This window comes from Pinus tabuliformis, chromosome 7, assembly GCF_031772625.1.
Source record: "Pinus tabuliformis cultivar Carrire ecotype Pingquan chromosome 7, CPIR1, whole genome shotgun sequence".
NCBI lineage: Eukaryota > Viridiplantae > Streptophyta > Pinopsida > Pinales > Pinaceae > Pinus > Pinus tabuliformis.
The window spans coordinates 263,220,665-263,239,274 of NC_142293.1; the positions used below are offsets into that span (position 1 = coordinate 263,220,665).

General features: G+C 41.9%; 1 protein-coding gene across 2 annotated transcripts in view; it reads left to right on the plus strand.

Moving 5' to 3' along the window:
- LOC149246860 (alpha/beta-Hydrolases superfamily protein) overlaps positions 1-18,610 on the plus strand; it is a 223,415-nt gene that overhangs the window by 161,215 nt on the left and 43,590 nt on the right. The window contains exons 8-10 of one of the 2 annotated variants that reach the window (XM_089458046.1): positions 4,425-4,607; positions 4,897-5,054; positions 5,196-5,250. In XM_089458046.1, coding sequence (XP_089314172.1) covers positions 4,425-4,607; positions 4,897-5,054; positions 5,196-5,250 — 396 coding nt within the window. The remainder of the gene's footprint in view (positions 1-4,424; positions 4,608-4,896; positions 5,055-5,195; positions 5,251-18,610) is intronic. The other variant, XM_089458047.1, reaches the window with a different exon arrangement.

Here is an 18,610-nt window from a genome sequence, read left to right on the forward strand (position 1 = left end):
CCACTTTGGATCTCTTCCTAAACGCAGTCAATCCAAAACCTTTCCCAATTGGGAAAATTCTCTCTACCACTGACAGCATCCTAGAAACCATACCAAGACTTGTGAAGTACCAGTAAGGCCAAACTCACCAGGTCATGATCAGATACAATCATGCGCACACCACCCAGTTCATCTTGTACTTGAGTGAACCTTGACAAATGTGATGATGGGCTCATCCTTGCTCATTCGGATACTCCTCAGCTTCTCCTTAAGAACAAGCTTCTTGGTATCACAGGTACTCTGATATAGTTCTAAAGTAGTTTTGAACATCTCATAAGTTGTCTTCTTCTCATGGATATGAGGAACTATATGATCTCTAACCCCTTCTAGAATAATCCTCCTTGCCTTGATATCACTTTTAGCATGTTGGGTCAATTGTTGGGGATCTTGTGGTGGTGGTATGGCCTGCTTCATAAATTCTCCCACCCCATTATCCTCCAAAACTACCATGAACCTCCCTTTCCATGGAACGAAGTTCAATGCTTCCTCTAAACAGTGATCTACTCTCAATCCTTGGTACGCCATCCTGCTTTTCTAGAGAGCTCTCCAACACCTACCCACTAACAACATTGTATTCCTTCACAAGAAGCTGCACTTAGGGCTCAAATAAAGCAACTTCTAATAGCCCTCCAACCTGCACACAAGATGCCCACCAAATCTGGACACCACCACTTAGCAAATTACATCAACACAGAAGACACATACATACCTCACAAAGATGACTTCTTTCTGCATTCTCCTTCTCAACCCTGTGCATAAACTCCTGTGAATTTAGGCCCTGGTTAGGGATTGATGATAATCCACGTCAACCCTCCAATTTTGGCCCAAACACTCCTCATAAAATTGCACTATACCTTCTCCACTATGCCTTCCTTTATGTGCTATCACTCAACCACCTTTATACTGGTGTTCCAATACTTTGAGACCTTAGGCCAGCCTTAACCTAGGGCTCAACCCTACCTGTAATATCACAAAGATACTCGTCTTGTTATACAGAGAAATAGTAACCAAAAACTATGCACCAAAACAACCCAGATCTTCTCCTCTTCCACTCGGTCTTCACTCTACCTTAATTCGACCTAGTCTTGTCACAAGAGAGACACATAACAACCCTTTCTTCATTTCAGCTAGTCCTCTTCAAGGTTGCGTCTACCACAGGTGCTTCTCTAATGATGAATTGTTCTAGTGATGAATTATTCACCTTGTGCTGGTCTTTATTCTATTCCTTGCTCTGATACCATGTAGAATTTCCTTGAAATTTTGCAATTGCTCTAATGAACAATATGAAAACTAGTTTCTTTTCACTAAGACACAAAATTTCTTTACTTGTTTGCGGTGGAATAGAACAAAATTAAACACATTCACACGATAGCCAAAAACACAAAAAAATTCTAGGGAACCCAACTGGGAAAACCCTCTACTAGCTGTAGGATTTTTATTGACAAAGTTAAGGGAAAGGTCCCATTTAGATTAGACATATAATCTAAAACTAACCAAGTTCCTTGCATTTCACCTAGATCTTAGGACTTGCACTTCATATAGGTTAGTTCATCGTATAAGTAGCGGTTGTCCATCCAGTTACTTAGTCATAATTTATAATAAGAAATAACTTTTGACTCCATAAGACATTGGTATCAATTCTAAATCTAATCAAATCCTTAATCTTGCTAAATTTTCACAAGTAGCTAGGCCATTGAACTGTATTTCCCGGGCAAGCTGGTTCCCAACTTGCTTTCTATCATCTCATTTCCATAGGGACTAACCCCCATAGCCTGCTATTGGGAGACATCTAGAACGAAGTGGGCGTGTATTAGAGTGACAACCCTTGCCCTGAGCCGTTGTTGGGGTGCTTGTACAATCCGAGTGACAACACCTTCATCCTTCTCTTTATAGATAGAAATCAATGCATGCAGGAGGCCTAGTCGAATTTCAGTTCACACTAGTGTCACGAGTTTCCTTTGCTAGTTAACTGGAGCAAGTCCCAGTTACACTTGGACTAGCTCTCAGTTAACTAGCTCGAGTTCCTCCTTGATTTACTCTAGTTGTGATTGTGAGTTAACTGAGAACTCAACTTGTTCTCTGTCCAATCAACACTGAAGTCTTAACTTGTTCTAATTCAACATGTCACTGCCAGCTCATCCTGTAGTCTAATTGAAGAAGACTCCAACTAACTAAAGCTCCACCACTATGCATGCAAACTTGATGACCATTCCAGTAAACTAGAAATCAACTCATCGTAACTAAAGTCTATCTTATGAATTCACATTCATGCTGGAGAAAGACTAATTCGAGGTCTTCATTGGCTAAGGCACAAACCAAAAGACCTTCTAGCGCTACATTTTCAACACCAAACAACTATATATGAACTCAAAGTGTGAGTAATTCTCATTAGAGGAGATAGAAACATATTCTGGCATTTACATTTCAAGCCACCCCTCCTAGATTAATTCCTCTAGTCCCGATTGACAACCATATGCAAGTCTTGTTTTAGATTGTAAGGATTGAAGAAACAAAGTCATAGAGGAAAAAGCTGAAACTTGTACTTGGTTTTGGCACCCTCTATGACCCTATTACACCATAGACAAACTCTATCTAGACTATATATTTTAGATTATGAGATATCATTTTTGGATTATCTACGTAGAGTAAGTTACTAATCTATGACCCATATCCATCGGTATTAGTCACAATTGATCAATTTCTCATGATTTTGAATAGTCCACTTAGTGCTCATTACATTGAGTGATGTTCACAGGGTTGAAGAAGTGTGATTGAAACTACCAAAAAGAATTGCATAGTATCAATAATCACCTCTGGGACTTGCACCTAGTAATCAAGGTTCCCCAAGATGTTACCCATCCCAAGACTCCTTTGGCTCAAGTGTGCTTAACTACGGAGTTTTCGTCACAATCAAACACAATTAGCTTCATTTGCAAAACCTTAGCAAGTGTTGTGCCTTATGAACTAGTTAGTCAGAGCTATTATTTAATTAGACTTTGAGTGGCTTAGTTGCTTATGTAGTCGAAAACTTGAGATATATTTTTCAGTATTATCTATGTAGAGTAGGTCGTGAATATGTGAATCATATGCATGACTTTTAGTTTCCACTGACCAATTTCTCATGATTTTGAATAGTTCTCTTAGCACTCATTGCATTGGGTGATGCTGACAAGTGTGAAGAAGTGGGATTGAAACTAGTGAAATGAATTGCATAGCATCAATCATCACCTCCAAGACTTGCACCAGGTAACCGGGGCTTCCAAAGGTTGCCCATCCTAAGACTCCTTTTTCTCAAGGGCACTATGGGCAATCCAAACAGCAGGATAACAAATATAATCAAATCTTCAAAGTGCGACACAAGCTAACTCAATGCTTTTCGTGGTGAAATTCAATCTTTTGGGGCACAACTAATTATGATTAGATTCTCTTGCATAAAATCCTGCGCCACTTGACACATTTATTGATCATTACTTCTGAATTGTCCAATTCATTATCAAATTTACTAAAATATCCATGCCTTTATAGCTACTCCTTTTAGTGTAAAGGATAATTCTTTTACCGAAACATTTGATAAATATATCTTGTCCTTGAGTTTGTCTTTTATGCTCCAATGGAGCCTTTTTTCTACGCCTTCTATTTAAAAGCTAGATAATCATTTTGAATCCCATCTGACTTGAATCCTAAAGTTCCCACTGCAACCAGCAGGATGCGGCTTCCTTCTCGAAGGAGCATTAAAATTTATGTTTATAAAACATAGACTTCGATGCTCCATGTGTTCTCTCTCTTGTTATCGAGCATTCCATTAAGTGAAATGAAATTGATGAAGTTAGTTCTGTTATTTTTAGTGATTTGATACGTTGTTGCCTTTGTTAGCCCCTTTATGATTTTGGTCATTGTACTGCGTTAGTGGTGGTATGCAATATTTGGTTAAGTGGAGCAATGCAGTTGAAGATCTTCATGATGTCCTCTATGCACTATGCAGAGATGATAGTAACATTTGAGTTAATTCTGCATGTCTCATAAAATGATTTGATGTATGTGAGTCTTTTGTGCTGTAGTTGTTCTTTATCCAATAAAATAAAATGACTTGTATGTATTCTTTTATAGCATGTGAAAACGTGGAGATCTATGTAGAGGCAGAACTAGAGTCTAGCACTTTTATTTATGTCATCCTAAGCATTCTACGAGTAGCTTGACTTCCAGTTACAGTTGGTGGTAGTCAGTAATAGTTTTCTTGGGTTTGGATGTGAACCTCTGAATGTGTTTACCAGGTACCTGTATTGTGTAATGTGTATCAATAGTTTTGGTGGATTTAAATTTTAATCTGATTTGCGTCCACTTCTGTGTTTATCAATTAGCTGACTTTATATTGTTGTTGTTTGTAGTTGGTGGAATGCCCCTCAATATATGAGTTAATGGCCTGCCCTGATTTCAAGTGGTCTTCACCTCCTCTTCTGGAAATATGGCGAAAAAAGAATGACAGCTTTGGCCACTCATCAGTTGGACTCGAGTGCTACGGTCCACACAACTATGTTGATGTCATGAAGGATGCTCTTGTTAATAACACCGTAAGAGATTATGTTACATTTCATGGGCCCATTGCTGACTGATGAATTTTGGAAACATTTTGAATTGAAAATGACTTTATCAATCAGAAAGAAAAGTTTGTGTCTTGGCCATGCCTTTTGATGTTTGTAACTGAAAACTATGTGTGGTAGACTAACATGTCTTTGAGGGCAAGTTACATGTCTTCCTAGCAAGGGGTATAATAGTTTTCTGATTTTGGGGCCCTGAATATGAAACTCATTTTAGTAATCCATAATTGTGTTTTTCACATGTTTAGGGTGGTTTCTACAGGTTATCTATGGTGGTGTGACGATACCATTGCCATTTAATTGTGAAATATTGAAATGGGCCAATGAAACTCGAAAAATCATGTCCTTGGCGAAGATCCCTTCATCTGTAAAATTTTTTAATATATATGGCACTTCCAATGAGACACCATATAGTGCATGGTATGTTTTTTCCATTCTTCAACTGAATATATATTGGTAGTATGTTTATGTTATGCATCTATGGTTTTCCTTTTGTTTATAGTGATATCAATGAAATGAAATGATGACTGTAATATTTTTCCTCATTATGTTGATTTGCAGCTATGGAAGCAAGGAAATACCTATATCTGACATGGAGGAAGTGTTGCATTCGGAGGTTCAGCCATGTTACTCTAAATACTAGTGTCTTACACACTCGTTCTTCTAGTTCACAAATTATATCTCTTTCCATTTTCTTTAAGGTTTTACTTTATCTTACATGAAAATAGACCCTTTTGTCAGAAGTCGTGGGTCCAATTTCTATTCCAGTCACTGCTAACTTTTAGCCCAATATTTTTCTGTGGTGTTCCTCTCTGCTTTATAGGATTGGCTCTTTCGTACTCATATAAGATGTTGTCACTTTGCATCTCCTGTCTCATTTGTCTTGTCACTTGTGACTTGTCTGATCAGAATTGTAAGTAGAATCTAAGCATAATCGATGAAATGTCCCAAGTTTGATTATGTTGAAGTTGTGATGTCTTGTAGGCTATTTGGAGGCACTAAGTTTGACTTGGTTGAGAGGCATTGGCACTGGAAAAGGTGGGGGGAGGTGTAAATAACTTTTAATGTTCTTCTTCTTTTTAGGTTGGATTTCATAAGGGGGGAGGAACATAACAGAAAGGGTCCCTAACATTGTTAGAAGGGATAGAAGAGGAGCCTTCAATATCAACATTAGGATTTACTAGGGATCTAGAAGCCCTCATCGTGGCAAGTTGCTTCTACATCCCTATTTCAACATTTATCTCTTTCTACTTAGCCTTCTCTTCTTCAAATTTCTGAAACCGTTTTGCCATTCTAATCTAATATGTCCAATCTAATTTGATGGTGCCTTGCATGGGTCAACTTGGCCTCTGTGTTGATTTCGGGTAGCATCGGATGTGCTCTAACCATGAAAGTTGGTGGAGAGGCTAAAGCACATGAGATCTTCACGACCTAGAAATGGTTTGGGGAAATTCCACCTGGTTTGAGAGATATTAAAATAATTAATATTTTTAATGGGTTCCTAAGTCTAAACTTAGGAAAATAAAAATATTAATGGGTATTAATATAAAACTGGGTGAGAAGGTTCTAAATGACATGGATCAAGCCAAATCTAATCTTATTCGTTGATTAGAGATTTAATCTCGGCCATTGAAGACTCAATAGAAAAAGTGTAAGAGGAGGCTTGAGGGTCAGCTGGAGATACATCAAGTTGATCAGTCAGTTCGATTTTCTGGAGCGGACTTTGTTGAGAGAAATCGAACCAGTGATCAGAGTTGCAGTGAGTGCATAACAGAGAGGCAGAGATAGTGCCGGAAGACCAGCGCAGAGGCAGAGAAGGCTACGCAGAGCCAGTAGGAGCCACGCAGAGGGCCACAGTGACTGTGCAGAGGGCCAAAGGGCTTGCATGAGTGATGCAGAGGGCCAAAGAGCCAATGTAGAGCATCTGTAGGCTGACGCAGAGCCTCAGAGAGGTGTTGGAGAGGGTTTCATGGCGCAGACTTGCTGAATATCTGCTTTCGAAGGGAGGTATTACTGCCAGATTGATTTCTCTGTCGGGTGAGCCAGTTTGGCACCCAGTTGTACTCAAGAAAAGTTGCTTAATAATAAAACCCTCGAATCTGCTGCACTAGTTTTCCCAAGTTGGGTTTTTCCGGGGACGATTGTCCAAAAATAACGGTGTCCCTTGTGTGTTTGTCTATTTTTTTCAGTTGATGGTTGAGACTGCATTGTGTTTGTATCAGTATTTATATGGTTTAATAATTTGTTCAGTAATTAAACAAGTAGGTGAAATAAACCAGATAGTGCAAGAAAATTTCTAATGGGCTAGACTTAGAAATTTCAACATGGTATCAGAGCATTGCAGATCACGGGAGAGCTGAAGGCACCAACTGAATCAAAGTATTTGTAGTAGAAACAATTGTCTCGAGAGACAAAGCTGTTCCTAAGCAGAAGGCAACAAAGAAGGAGTGATGCAGAGGACCTGCATCATCATTTCGAGCCAACGCAGAGGTTGGAAGAGGCTCACGAAGAGCCACGTTATCCTACTCAGCGCGGTAGGAGTGATGCAGTTGAGAGATTCAGCCTTGCTGGGATTGTGCAGAGCCAAGAGGCTCAGTTTTTCTCAGTTGCTGGGGCATAGGAAGCTGTGGGTAGATTGTGGAGTGTGAAGCTGGTGGGATGCTGTTACTGTTGAGATAGAACAGTACCTATCGGGACAGAACCAAGGTAGAGGGAGTCGCTACATAGGCGAGTTTCTAGCCAAGAAATCCAGATCAGTGTTGCAGGAGCAAAGGGGATCGGAGAGGTATGATTCGACTGTTGGCAGAAGGATTTCCAGGAAGGAAATCGAGACTCAGAGGGAGTCTAGAAGAGAACTTCTAGGAGGGAAGTAGAGACTCAGAGGGAGTCGAAGAGAGAACTTCTAGGAGGGAAGTAGAGACTTAGAGGAGTCGAAAAGAAGAGCAGAGATGGCAATGAACGGACTGAGGGATCAGGACAAGTTGGACGGAGCATCCAACTTTGTCATCTGGAAGGCCAGGATCCTGTCTGTTCTGGATAGACATCGCATCAAGGCCTTCGCCTTGAGAACCATGGCTATCCCAGTCGACCTAGATGATAACAAAAGGTATGAGGATGCGATGGCCAAGGCAAAGTGTATAATCCTTGATGGGGTCAAGGATCATGTAGTTCAACATATTGCCGAGAAGAATACGACAAAGGAAATGTGGGATACCTTGACAACATTGTATCAAGGCACTTCTGTGCAGTGGAAGATGCTACTGGAGAATTAGCTGCGGTCGTATTAGATGCAGAGGGGGGAGCGGATAGATCACTTCCTCAGCAGGTTCCAGGAGATTTGGGACCAACTTACTTCCATAGGGGCCACATCAGATTAGGAGTTAATGGTGAGGACCGCCCTAAATGCAGTCTTCGAGGAGTGGGAGACATTAGAGCGAATCTTCCAGGATGGGAAGAATTGTGGGCAACTCTTCGCCAAGAAGAGATTAGATGACTGAGCAAGGTGGGAAGTAGCAGCAAAGGAGCTCGAATCAAGAAAGAGGCAGAAGAGGATGCATCTTTGGCATCTGTGGGGTAGCAAGGGAAGAGGAAGAAGAAGGACATCTCCAAGATAAAGTGCTTTAATTGTGGGGAGCTGGGTCATTATGCAACCCAGTGTCGCAAGAAGAAGAATAAGGGAGAGGCTTCTGACTTCAAGGCAGCGCCAATTAAGGCGGAAAAGGAGGTAGAGGATGATGACGACTGTGCCATGATTGCTCATGTACCTCTAGAGAAGAGGTGGGGAGACATCGAGCTGTAGTCAGGAGGACTACAGGAGATGAGGGGCAAGATCCTTGAGGTACCCAAACTCTTGGATCATATCCGACTGCGGGAGCCCTAAGAGACAGTAGCAGGATGAAGGATGTTGGTAGAAGTGGATGTGGATGGAGCAACAAAGAGTGCTAGAGTGCAAGGATCTGTAGCAGCGCAGTGGGGGTTGCAATAGTGTGAGAGGCATAGAGGAGGATGCAGCAGTGCAGGAAGGCACATAGGTGTTTGTAGCAGTGCGAGAGGCACATAGTTGTTGCAGCAGTGCAAAGGCAACAAAGGGAGCACAGGATAGTAGTAGAGAGAGCTTTAGTATTAGGAGGGTTTCTAGCCTGACAAGGATGTTAGTAGATGGGTAGATTAGTTACCAACGTCTAAGTAATTGAGTTGTAGTGTAGCAGTAGCAGTGGTAGTGCTATGGGCAGCACAATACAACATGAGGAGAGAGGGCTGCAGTGCAGATGCAATGTTGGGAGGAAGGACCAGCAGCAGCACTGATGCAGAGGGAGTTGCCGAACGAATGTAGCAGTGGCAGTGGCAGAGCCATGGGCAGCAGTACAGGATGCAGTAGTGCAGAGGATGTTGGGCAGCAGGCCAAACATCAACACAGGTATCGGTGCTGAATGATCAGAGTGATGTTCAGTGGAGGAGCATTACTAGAGCACATTCCTCGCTAAGAGGGAGTGTTGATTTGGGGTAACATCCGATGTGCTCTAGCCATGAAAGTTGATGGAGAGGCTAAAGCACATGAGATCTCCAAGACACAAATGGTTTGGGGAAATTCCACCCGGTTAGAGAGATACTAAAATAATGAATATTTTTAATGGGTTCCTGAATCCTAAGTCTAAACTTAGGAAAATAAAAATATTAATGGATATTAATATAAAACTAGGTGAGAAGGTTCTAAATGCCATGGATCAAGCCAAATCTAATCTTAGCCATTGATTAAAGATTTAATCTCGGTCGTTGAAGACTCAACAGAAAATGTATAAGAGGAGGCTTGAGGGTTAGTTGGAGATACACCAAGTTGATCAATTAGTTCGATTTTCTAGAGCGGGGTTTGCCGAGAGAAATTGAACCAGTGATTAGAGTTGCAGCGAGGGGCAGTGAGTACATAACAGAGAGGTAGAGATAGTGCCAAAAGACCAGCGCAAAGACAGAGAAGGCTATGTAGAGCCAGTAGGAGCCATGCAGAGGGCCAGAGTGACTGTGCAGAGGGCCAGAGGGCCTGCATGAGTGACACAGAGGGCCAAAGAGCCAACATAGAGCATCTGTACGTTGACACAGAGGCCAGGAGGGATGACGCAGAGCTTTAGAGAGGCGTTGGAGAGAGTTTCGTGGAGCAGACTTGCTGAATATCTGCTTCCGAAGAGAGGTATTACTGGCAGATTGATTTCTCTGTTGGGTGAGCCAGTTTGGCACCCAGTTGTGCTAAAAAAAAGCTGCTTAATGATAAAACCCTCAGAACTGCTGCACCGGTTTTCCCAAGTTGGGTTTTTCGGGGACGATTGTCCAAAAAAAATGGTGCCCCTTGTGTGTTTGTCTATTTCTTTCAATTGATGATATGTAGATGGTTGAGACTGCATTGTGTTTATTTCAGGTGTATTTTTTCAAATACACTCCAGTTGCACTCGCATCCCAAGGACATACATGTTTAGCTGAGCACTTGAATGGCAAGCCTTCAGAGATTGGGTACTCTACCACCGTAGCTTCTCCACCATGCATCTACAACAAATAAGATAAACATAAGAAAAAAAATGAAATTTGAAAGTTGAAGCAAAGTATGAACTTGAAGAGACAATGAGATTTGAAACAAACTAAAGGTTACCTGACATTTTAGTCTTCCTATCCACAACAACCATGTCAAAGCTAAATGTGCCACCTGCCATCCTGTATATCTCCATTTTTTTGGAGATTTTTGAACGTTTTGCTGGAGATGGCACCATCCTTTGAACACAAGTGAAGAATCCATCCATGACCTCAACATCAAATAAGAAACCACATGAGTAAGCAAATGTGGGGTTCAGGTAGATCCCTGCAGCATGAATGGGGCAATGGAGTGTATTGTTCTATCGCTCATCAATCACTTCCCATAGGAGTTGTTGTTTTTCAAACCCATCATCCCACTTATCATCATAATAGGCCCAAATGGATTCTTTAGCCTTATCCATGGTCTCATACAAGGAGCCCATTGCAGGCTTGTCTCCATCAACTAATCGAAGAACCTTTACCAAAGGTTTAGTTATGCTACGCACCTCCTGCACTCCGCCCATAAACTTTCCTGGTATGAAACTAATGTGCATATGGCCTCTCCCTCTGGTTTGCGGCTAAATGCTAAAGCACACCACTCCTCTAAAAGAAACATTCTCTTCACATCCCACATAGAATTTAAGAGGGATTCAAGAGAGATGAAACTGGTGGCAAATCGTGTAATGGCAGGGCGCACCAATTCCTTGTTGTTGGTGAATGTTCTCATCAAATGAAGCACACATGCATGATTATATATAAATTTTGTAATTCTTTTTGATGACTCAACAATATCCTTGACAAAAGAATTTTTCTTATGTCCTCCAACATCAAATCAATGCAGTGTGCAGCACAAGGTGTCCAAAACATTGTTTTAAAAAACGACCGAGTCGACTCTGACTCGACCGAGTTAGACCGAGCCAATGCTTGGCTGGGTTGGCTCGGTGGCAGAAACGGAATGGCTGGTTGGGTTGTTACCGAGCTAGTCATTGACTCGGTCGACTTGGTCGACTCGGTGATGACTCGACTGGCTCGGTAACAACTCGGCCAACTCGGCTCTTTGACAAAAATCCTGAAGCACATTTGTCAAAAGTTGTTCCGCCTCCTACATATCAATGGTTGGGTTGTTGTTTATTGCATATTTGTAGCCCTAAAATATTCTATCACTGTGAGAAAGTTTTGAAAATTACAAGGCCGAAGTATGGTTATCTTAGTGGCAGGAATTAGAAAACTGAAACAATGCATTGAGCCATACAATGTTTTTAAAATGGAAAACATTCTGGCAATGGACTAATAAATACATATTTACCTTGTTCTGGAGCTTGACCAAAATTAAATCAAGGGTTTTGAGACTTCATTAGGGGCAGAGAATTGGTATTATTGTTGTTGTAGTCTAGTAATTGTCCTTAGGCTGAGGCAGAAAAGAATCCTGACATTGGTGTCTAAGTATGAACTTTGTATTGAATATATTCATGAGGCTACTTTGATCATATGTTGTCTTCTCTCTATATTCTAAAGCTTTGTGTTTGGAAACATGAATGAAAATCTTTAAAATTATGTTTTTTATAAAAAATGAAATATTTAATGTATTTTTTACAACGACCGAGTCATTGAAATCAAACTGGCTGAGTTGATACCGAGTCGGAGTCTGAGTCGGAGTTAGAGTTGACCCTTGATTGTTTCCGAGTCGGAGTCGAAGTTTTAAAACATTGGTCCAAAATAAGGTAGGATGCCTCTCCATAAGCATCTTGCCAGTCACAACATAATTTGTAGCATTGTCCATTATGACTTGGACAACATGTTGTGGACCCACCTCCTGAATGAACACATCCAATAAATCACATAATAACCGTGCATCTTTGATATGTGCAGATGCATCAATAGATTTCATAAACATTGTCCCCTTGGGACAATTAACCAAGAAGTTAATAAGGCTTCTACCCTTTTGATTGGTCCAACCATCTGACATCACAGTGCATCTTGTGTGTGCCCATGATACCCTAAACTCCTCCAATCTCTTAGCAAAAGTCAACCTTTTCATTTTGAAAATGCACCCTCTAACGTCATCATAAGAAGGGGCTTTGTAGCCTGGGTCAACAATAGCAATAACATCAACTGCGGGTTGGAAAAATGGATTGTTCCTTGCAACGCTGAAAGGAATATCACTCCAAAGAAAAAACTTGCCCAACAACTTGTCAGCTTCTTATTTCTCCCTTTTTTAATAACTGAAGAGATAGATGGTTGTGAACCAGGTGTGGTTCTAGGAATAATAAATGATTAGGTAGCTACAGGGTTGGCTGTAGATGCTGACGGTGAAGTAGAGCCAATACCACTTTCATGTTCACCTCCCAATCCTGACACTCTACTCCCTGCTAGTTGACTCTTCAGAGCTGACTTGGACAAATTGGTTTGCTCTATTTCTTCCAATGATCTGAGGGCTCTTCGAATGATTTCTGGATTTATATTTTTGCAGGGCCCTACCTCATGTCCAGGAACTTGTGCAAGGTGATACTTCAATTTGTATACCCCCCTATCATTTGATGTCTACATAACTTGCAAGTCAAATTTGATCTGTCAAACCCTGCATCAGGTTCCTCAAATTCCCATAGAGGGTCCAATTTCCTTGGCATGTTGGTAACTTTGTTGAACTCTTGAGTTTTAATGTAAGATGATGTTTGAAGTTTGAAGTTGAACCTGAGGTACAAGAAGAATTGCAAGGTAAAAAAATAAAAATAAAACTTACATACAACATATTGAATTTTTGACAAAAAAAATTCTCAACTCAACAATAATGACAAAAAATACACATTCAAACCAAAGCAATAATGATGGAAAAAAACTAGGGCACAAAAAGAAATTAAACAAATAAATCTAATAATCAAGTTTTTGCATTTTTACCAAAATAAACCCTCTCCACTATATGCAACAAAAATGAAAAGAAAAACACAATCAAGTCCAAACAAAAATCATGGAAAGTAAATGGATGATAGAAACTCAAGGAAAAACAAGAAAAAAACAAAAAAAATAGCCAAATTTGATGTCCATACCTGAAAACCACGCTTTGTTGAAGAAACTTGGTCCAAGCTTGATTTTTTTTTGCTTGGAATGCTAAATTCCTTTACTTTTCTCTTCTCTTGCCCTTGTAGATGTTGAAATTTCTAAGTCTGACACGTTAGAAATCCCTACTGCATTATCTTTTCTAATTTCTCCTAGTTGTTTATTCCATTAACAAGTTATTTATAAATATATATACTGAAATAAACACAAATGCAGCATTAACTCATATACAGATCAACAACTAAAATAACTGAGACAAACACACAAGGGACACCGTTATTTTTGGACAATTGTCCTCGGAAAAACCCAATGCGTGAAAATCTGTGCAGCAGATATGAGGGTTTTATTATTATGCAGTTTCTGAATACAACTAGAGTGTCAAAAATGGCTCACCCAACAGAGAATGTCCTCCGCAGTAATACCTCTCCTCGGAGATAGATATTCTGGCTGATTAATCATCGGATGAACGTTCCCATAGCAACTACGACAACTTCCAATGCTCTGCGTCACTCTGTTAGGGACTGCGTCACCCTCTTAGCACACCAACACTTAGTTTGCCCCATGAAAAATCTTCTAGCGCTGCCTCTTGGTCCTGCGTCAGCCCCTTGGCTCTCTGCGTCAGTGCTTAGACCCTTTGCGTCACCCACGCTGGCCTCTTCAGCCTCTGCATAGCTCCCAGTTGCCTCTAAGTTAGGCTGTCCAGGCTCTGCGTTGTCTCTCTGACATTTTGTCTTCCTCTCTGCTATGTATTCTTGGCCTCATGTCGAACTTCCCCTCGCTGCAACATATCACTAACTCGATTCTCTGAGCAAAATCTCGCTCTAGAAAATCGAACTGACTAATCAATTTGGTGTATCTCCCACTGACCCTCAAGCCTCTTCTTATACTTTTCCTGTTGAGTCTTCAACGGCCGAGATTAAGTCCCTAATCAACGACTAAGATTAGATTTGGCTTGATCCATGTCATTTAGAACATTCTCACCCAGTTTTATATTAATAACCATTAATATTTTAATTTTCCTAAGTTTAGACTTAGGAACCCATTAAAAATATTAATTATTTTAATATGTCTCCAACCGGGTGGAATTTCCCCAAACGATTTCTGGGCCTTGGCGATCTTATGTGCCTTAGCCCCTCCACTAATTTTCATGGCTAGAGCACATCCGATGCTATCACAAATCAACACTCCCTCTTAGCGTAGAATGTGCTCTAATAATGTTTCACCATGGAAACATCACACTGATCCTCCACACCGGTACTTGTGCTGATGCTTGGCCTGCTGCCTCACATCATCTGGACTACTGCTTCTTGTACTATTGCCCATGACACTTCCACTTTCACTGCTATAGTTGTACTGCGGCTCCCTCTCAATATGCTGCCCATGCTGCCCCTAGCACTGCCATTGCTAACTGTTGCACTGCAACTCAGTTATCGAGAAGTAGGTAACTGACTTCTCCCAAATACTAACATCCCAGTCAGTCTGGAAGCCACGTGAAACTGAAGTTGCCGCTGCTGCTATCGTGTGCTCCCTCTGTTGCCATTGCGTTGCTACATACAACTCTGTGTCTCTCGCACCGCTGCACCCTCCATTGCACCACCTCAGATTTCTGCACCCAAGCACTTCCTTGCTGCTCCACTACACTTTTCTCCACCTGACATCTGTTATTATGCTACTGTCGTTAAGGGCTCCCGTAGCTGGATGCGATCCAAGAGTTTGGGTACCTCAAGGATCTTGCCTCTAGTTTGTAGTTGTCTTGACTACAACTCGATGTCTCCTCAACTCTTCTCTAGATGTGCATGAGCACTCATGGCATAGTCGTCGCCAGTCTTGACCTCTTTCTCTGCCTTAGTTGGAGCTGCCTTGGAGTCGGAAGCCTCTCCCTTGTTTTTCTTCCTGGGACACTGGGATGCATAATGTCCCGGCTCCTCACAATGGAAGCAGTTCACCTTGGAGATGTCCTTCTTCTTCCTCTTTCCTTGTTGTCCCGCAGATGCTAGAGCCACATCCTCCTCCTCTTTATTGATTTGATTTCCCTTGCCACTACTCCTCGCCTTGATCAACCTCCTGATCTCTTCTTGGCGAAGAGCTACCCACATCTTCCCCAACCTGGAAGAGTAGCCCTGCCCAAAATAATTTGGACAAATGTCTCCCACTCCTCAGAGACTGCATTCAGGGCAATCCTCACCATGAACTTCGGATCTGGTGCAGACCCTACGGATGTAAGCTGGTCATAAATATCTTGCAATCTGAGGAGGAACAGATCTATCTGCTCTCCCTTCTGCATCTAATATGACTGCAATTGATTCTCCAATAGCATCTTTCGCTACACAGAAGTGCCCTGATACAAGGTTGTCAAAGTATCCCACATCTCCTTTGTTGTGTTCTTTTCAACAATATGTGGTATGAAATGATCTTTGACCCCGTCTCGGATCACGCACTTTGCCCTCGCCATTGTATCCTCATACTTCTCATTCTCAACTGGGTCGACTGGGATAGTCACGGTTCTCAAGGCAAAGTCCTTGATGCGATGTCGATCCAGGATTGCTAGGATCCTGGCCTTCCAAATGACAAAGTTGGAAGCCTCGTCCAACTTGTTATGATCCCTCAATCTGTTCACTTCCATTTCAACTCCTCTTCTGGACTCTCTCTAAGTCCTGATTTTTCTGCTGGAAATCGTCCCGCCAAATGTTGAACTCTCCTCTCCAATCCTCCTTGCAACTGCAACTCTGATCTGGATTTCTTGGCTAGAAATCTATCAAGGTAGCGTCTCCCTCTACCTTGGTTCTGCCCCCTTAGGTATTGTTATGCACCGATAGAAACAACACCCCACCAGCGTCTCAATCACAATATGCCCACAACTCCCCAAGCTTCGAAAATTGAAAAAACTGAGCCTTTTAGGCTCTACGCAATTCCAGCAATGGCAAAATCTGGTCCTCCTAGCCACAATGTCAATCCTTCCTCGCTGAGAAAGATGACTGGGCACTGCGTAGGTCTGATCTGCCCCTCTTTGCCTCTGCGCTGACCCTCTTCCTGACTCGAAATGATGATGCAGACCCTTTGCATCACTTCTTCTCCACTGCTTCTGCTCTGGAACAACGCTGTCTCTCGGGACAACTACTACTGCTGTAAATTCTCCAGATTAATGTTGGTGCCTTTAGTTCTCCTGTGATCTGCATTGCTTTGATATCATGTTGAAATTTCTAAGTTTGACATGTTAGAAATCGCAACTGCATTATTTGGTTTAATTTCTCCTACTTGTTTATTCTATTAACAAGTTATTTATAAATATAAATACTGAAATAAACCCAAATGCAACCTTAACTCATATACAGATCAACAATTGAAATAACTGAGACAAACAAAACGGACACCGTTTTCTTGGACAATTGTCCTCGAAAAAACCCAATGCAGGAAAACCGGTGCAATAGATATGCGGGTTTTATTATTATGCAGTTTTTGAATACAACTAGGGTGCTAGAAATGGCTCACCCAACAGAGAATGTCCTCGATAGTAATACCTCTCCTCTGAGACAGATATTCTGACTAATCAATCATCGGATGAACGATTCCACAGCAACTACGACAGCTTCCACTGCTCTGTGTCACTATGCTAGGGACTGCGTCACCCTCTCAACTCACCAGCACTTAGTGTGCCCCAAAAAAAATCTCCCACCGCTGCCTCTTGGCCCTGTGTCAGCTCTGCTAGCCTCTGCGTCAACCCCTTGGCTCTCTACATCAGTTCTCAGACCCTCTTGGGTCACCCACGCTGGCCTCTTCAGCCTCTCCAGGCTTTGCGCTGCCTCTCTGGCTCTCTGCTATGTATTCTTGCCCTTGTGTCGAACTGCCCCTTGTTGCAACAGATCACTAGCTCGATTCTCTCAACAAAACCTGCTCTAGAAAATCAAACTGTTTGATCAATTTGGTGTATCTCCAACTGACCCTCAAGCCTCCTCTTATACTTTTCCTATTGAGTCTTCAATGGCTGAGATTAAGTCCCTAATCAATGGCTAAGATTAGATTTAGCTTGATCCATGTCATTTAGAACATTCTCACCTGGTTTTATATTAATACCCATTAATATTTTAATTTTCCTAAGTTTAGACTTAGGAACCCATTAAAAATATTAATTATTTTAATATCTCTCCGATTGGGTGGAATTTCCCCAAACCATTTCTGGGTCTTGGAGATATTATGTGCCTTAGCCTCTCCACCAATTTTCATGCCTAGAGCACAACCAATGCTACCACAAATCAACAGTAGATGAGTTCTCCTCCTCCTTAGCTCTCACTCTTGCCCTTTATCTGAAAAGAAATGAGGAAAAAAAACCCAAAAATCGCTTTTCTAAATCATTGTTCCGTGCCCCCACAATTTTTACAAAAAATCTCGATTTTTTGAAAATAAAAATTTTGCCGAAAAAATTGGCGATTAAACGTTCGAGCGAAAAATCGCAATTGAGGTGTGATGTTCACAACACTGGCTACCAGTGACTGCATTGACCACCAAGGAATCTGCGTTGCTGCTGACTTTGCTCTGTGCCAGTCTGCACTATTGCCCATCACCTGACTTCTATAAGTCTGCAACTGTCACTCTGGAATTCTGATTGCATCAACTGCCATTGGTCCATCCTGCTACCAATTACTGTGGGCCCCTGTAGCAAGGTATTGATCCATGAGGTGGACTCCTCAAGGATCCTGCCCAGTCTCTGTAGTTCTCTCGGACTCTAGTACCAAATCTCCCCAACTCACTCCTGGAGGTGTCTCTGCAAACATCGTGAAGTCTTCCTCCAACCTGGAGGACAACCTATCGATCTCTGCAGAAACTGCCTATTGGTCTTGCTTCTTCGTGCTGTCCTTCCTAAGAGGACACTGCATGCTGTAGTGATCGAGCTCACCACACCTGAAGCACTTGACCTTTGATAGGTCCTTCTTTCTCTGCTCCCCCTGCCCTTGACTGGGACCCTTCGATGCGAGGGCCATATTCTCCTCCTTCACCACCTTCGGTCCACTATTGTTGCTGCCACTAATGGAGCTCTTTAGCAGAGCTCCCCTTAACTCTTCCTGGTGCAAATCGGCCCACATCATGTCCCACTTTGGTAGCTTGTATCTGCCCAATATGCTTTGGACAAATAATTGCCACTCCTCAGAGACACTATTTAGTGCCAACTTCATTAGCTTTGTTGGTTGAGGCGTTGCCTCAACAGCTGCGAGATGGTCGCAGACCTCCTGAATCCTAGTGAGGAAGTGATCTATACCTTCTCCTTTTAGCATCCTGATACATCTCATCTTCTCCTCCAGGAACATCTTCCGCTGCTCAGAAGTGCCTTGATATAGCGTGGTGAGAGCATCCCACATCTCTTTGGCAGTATC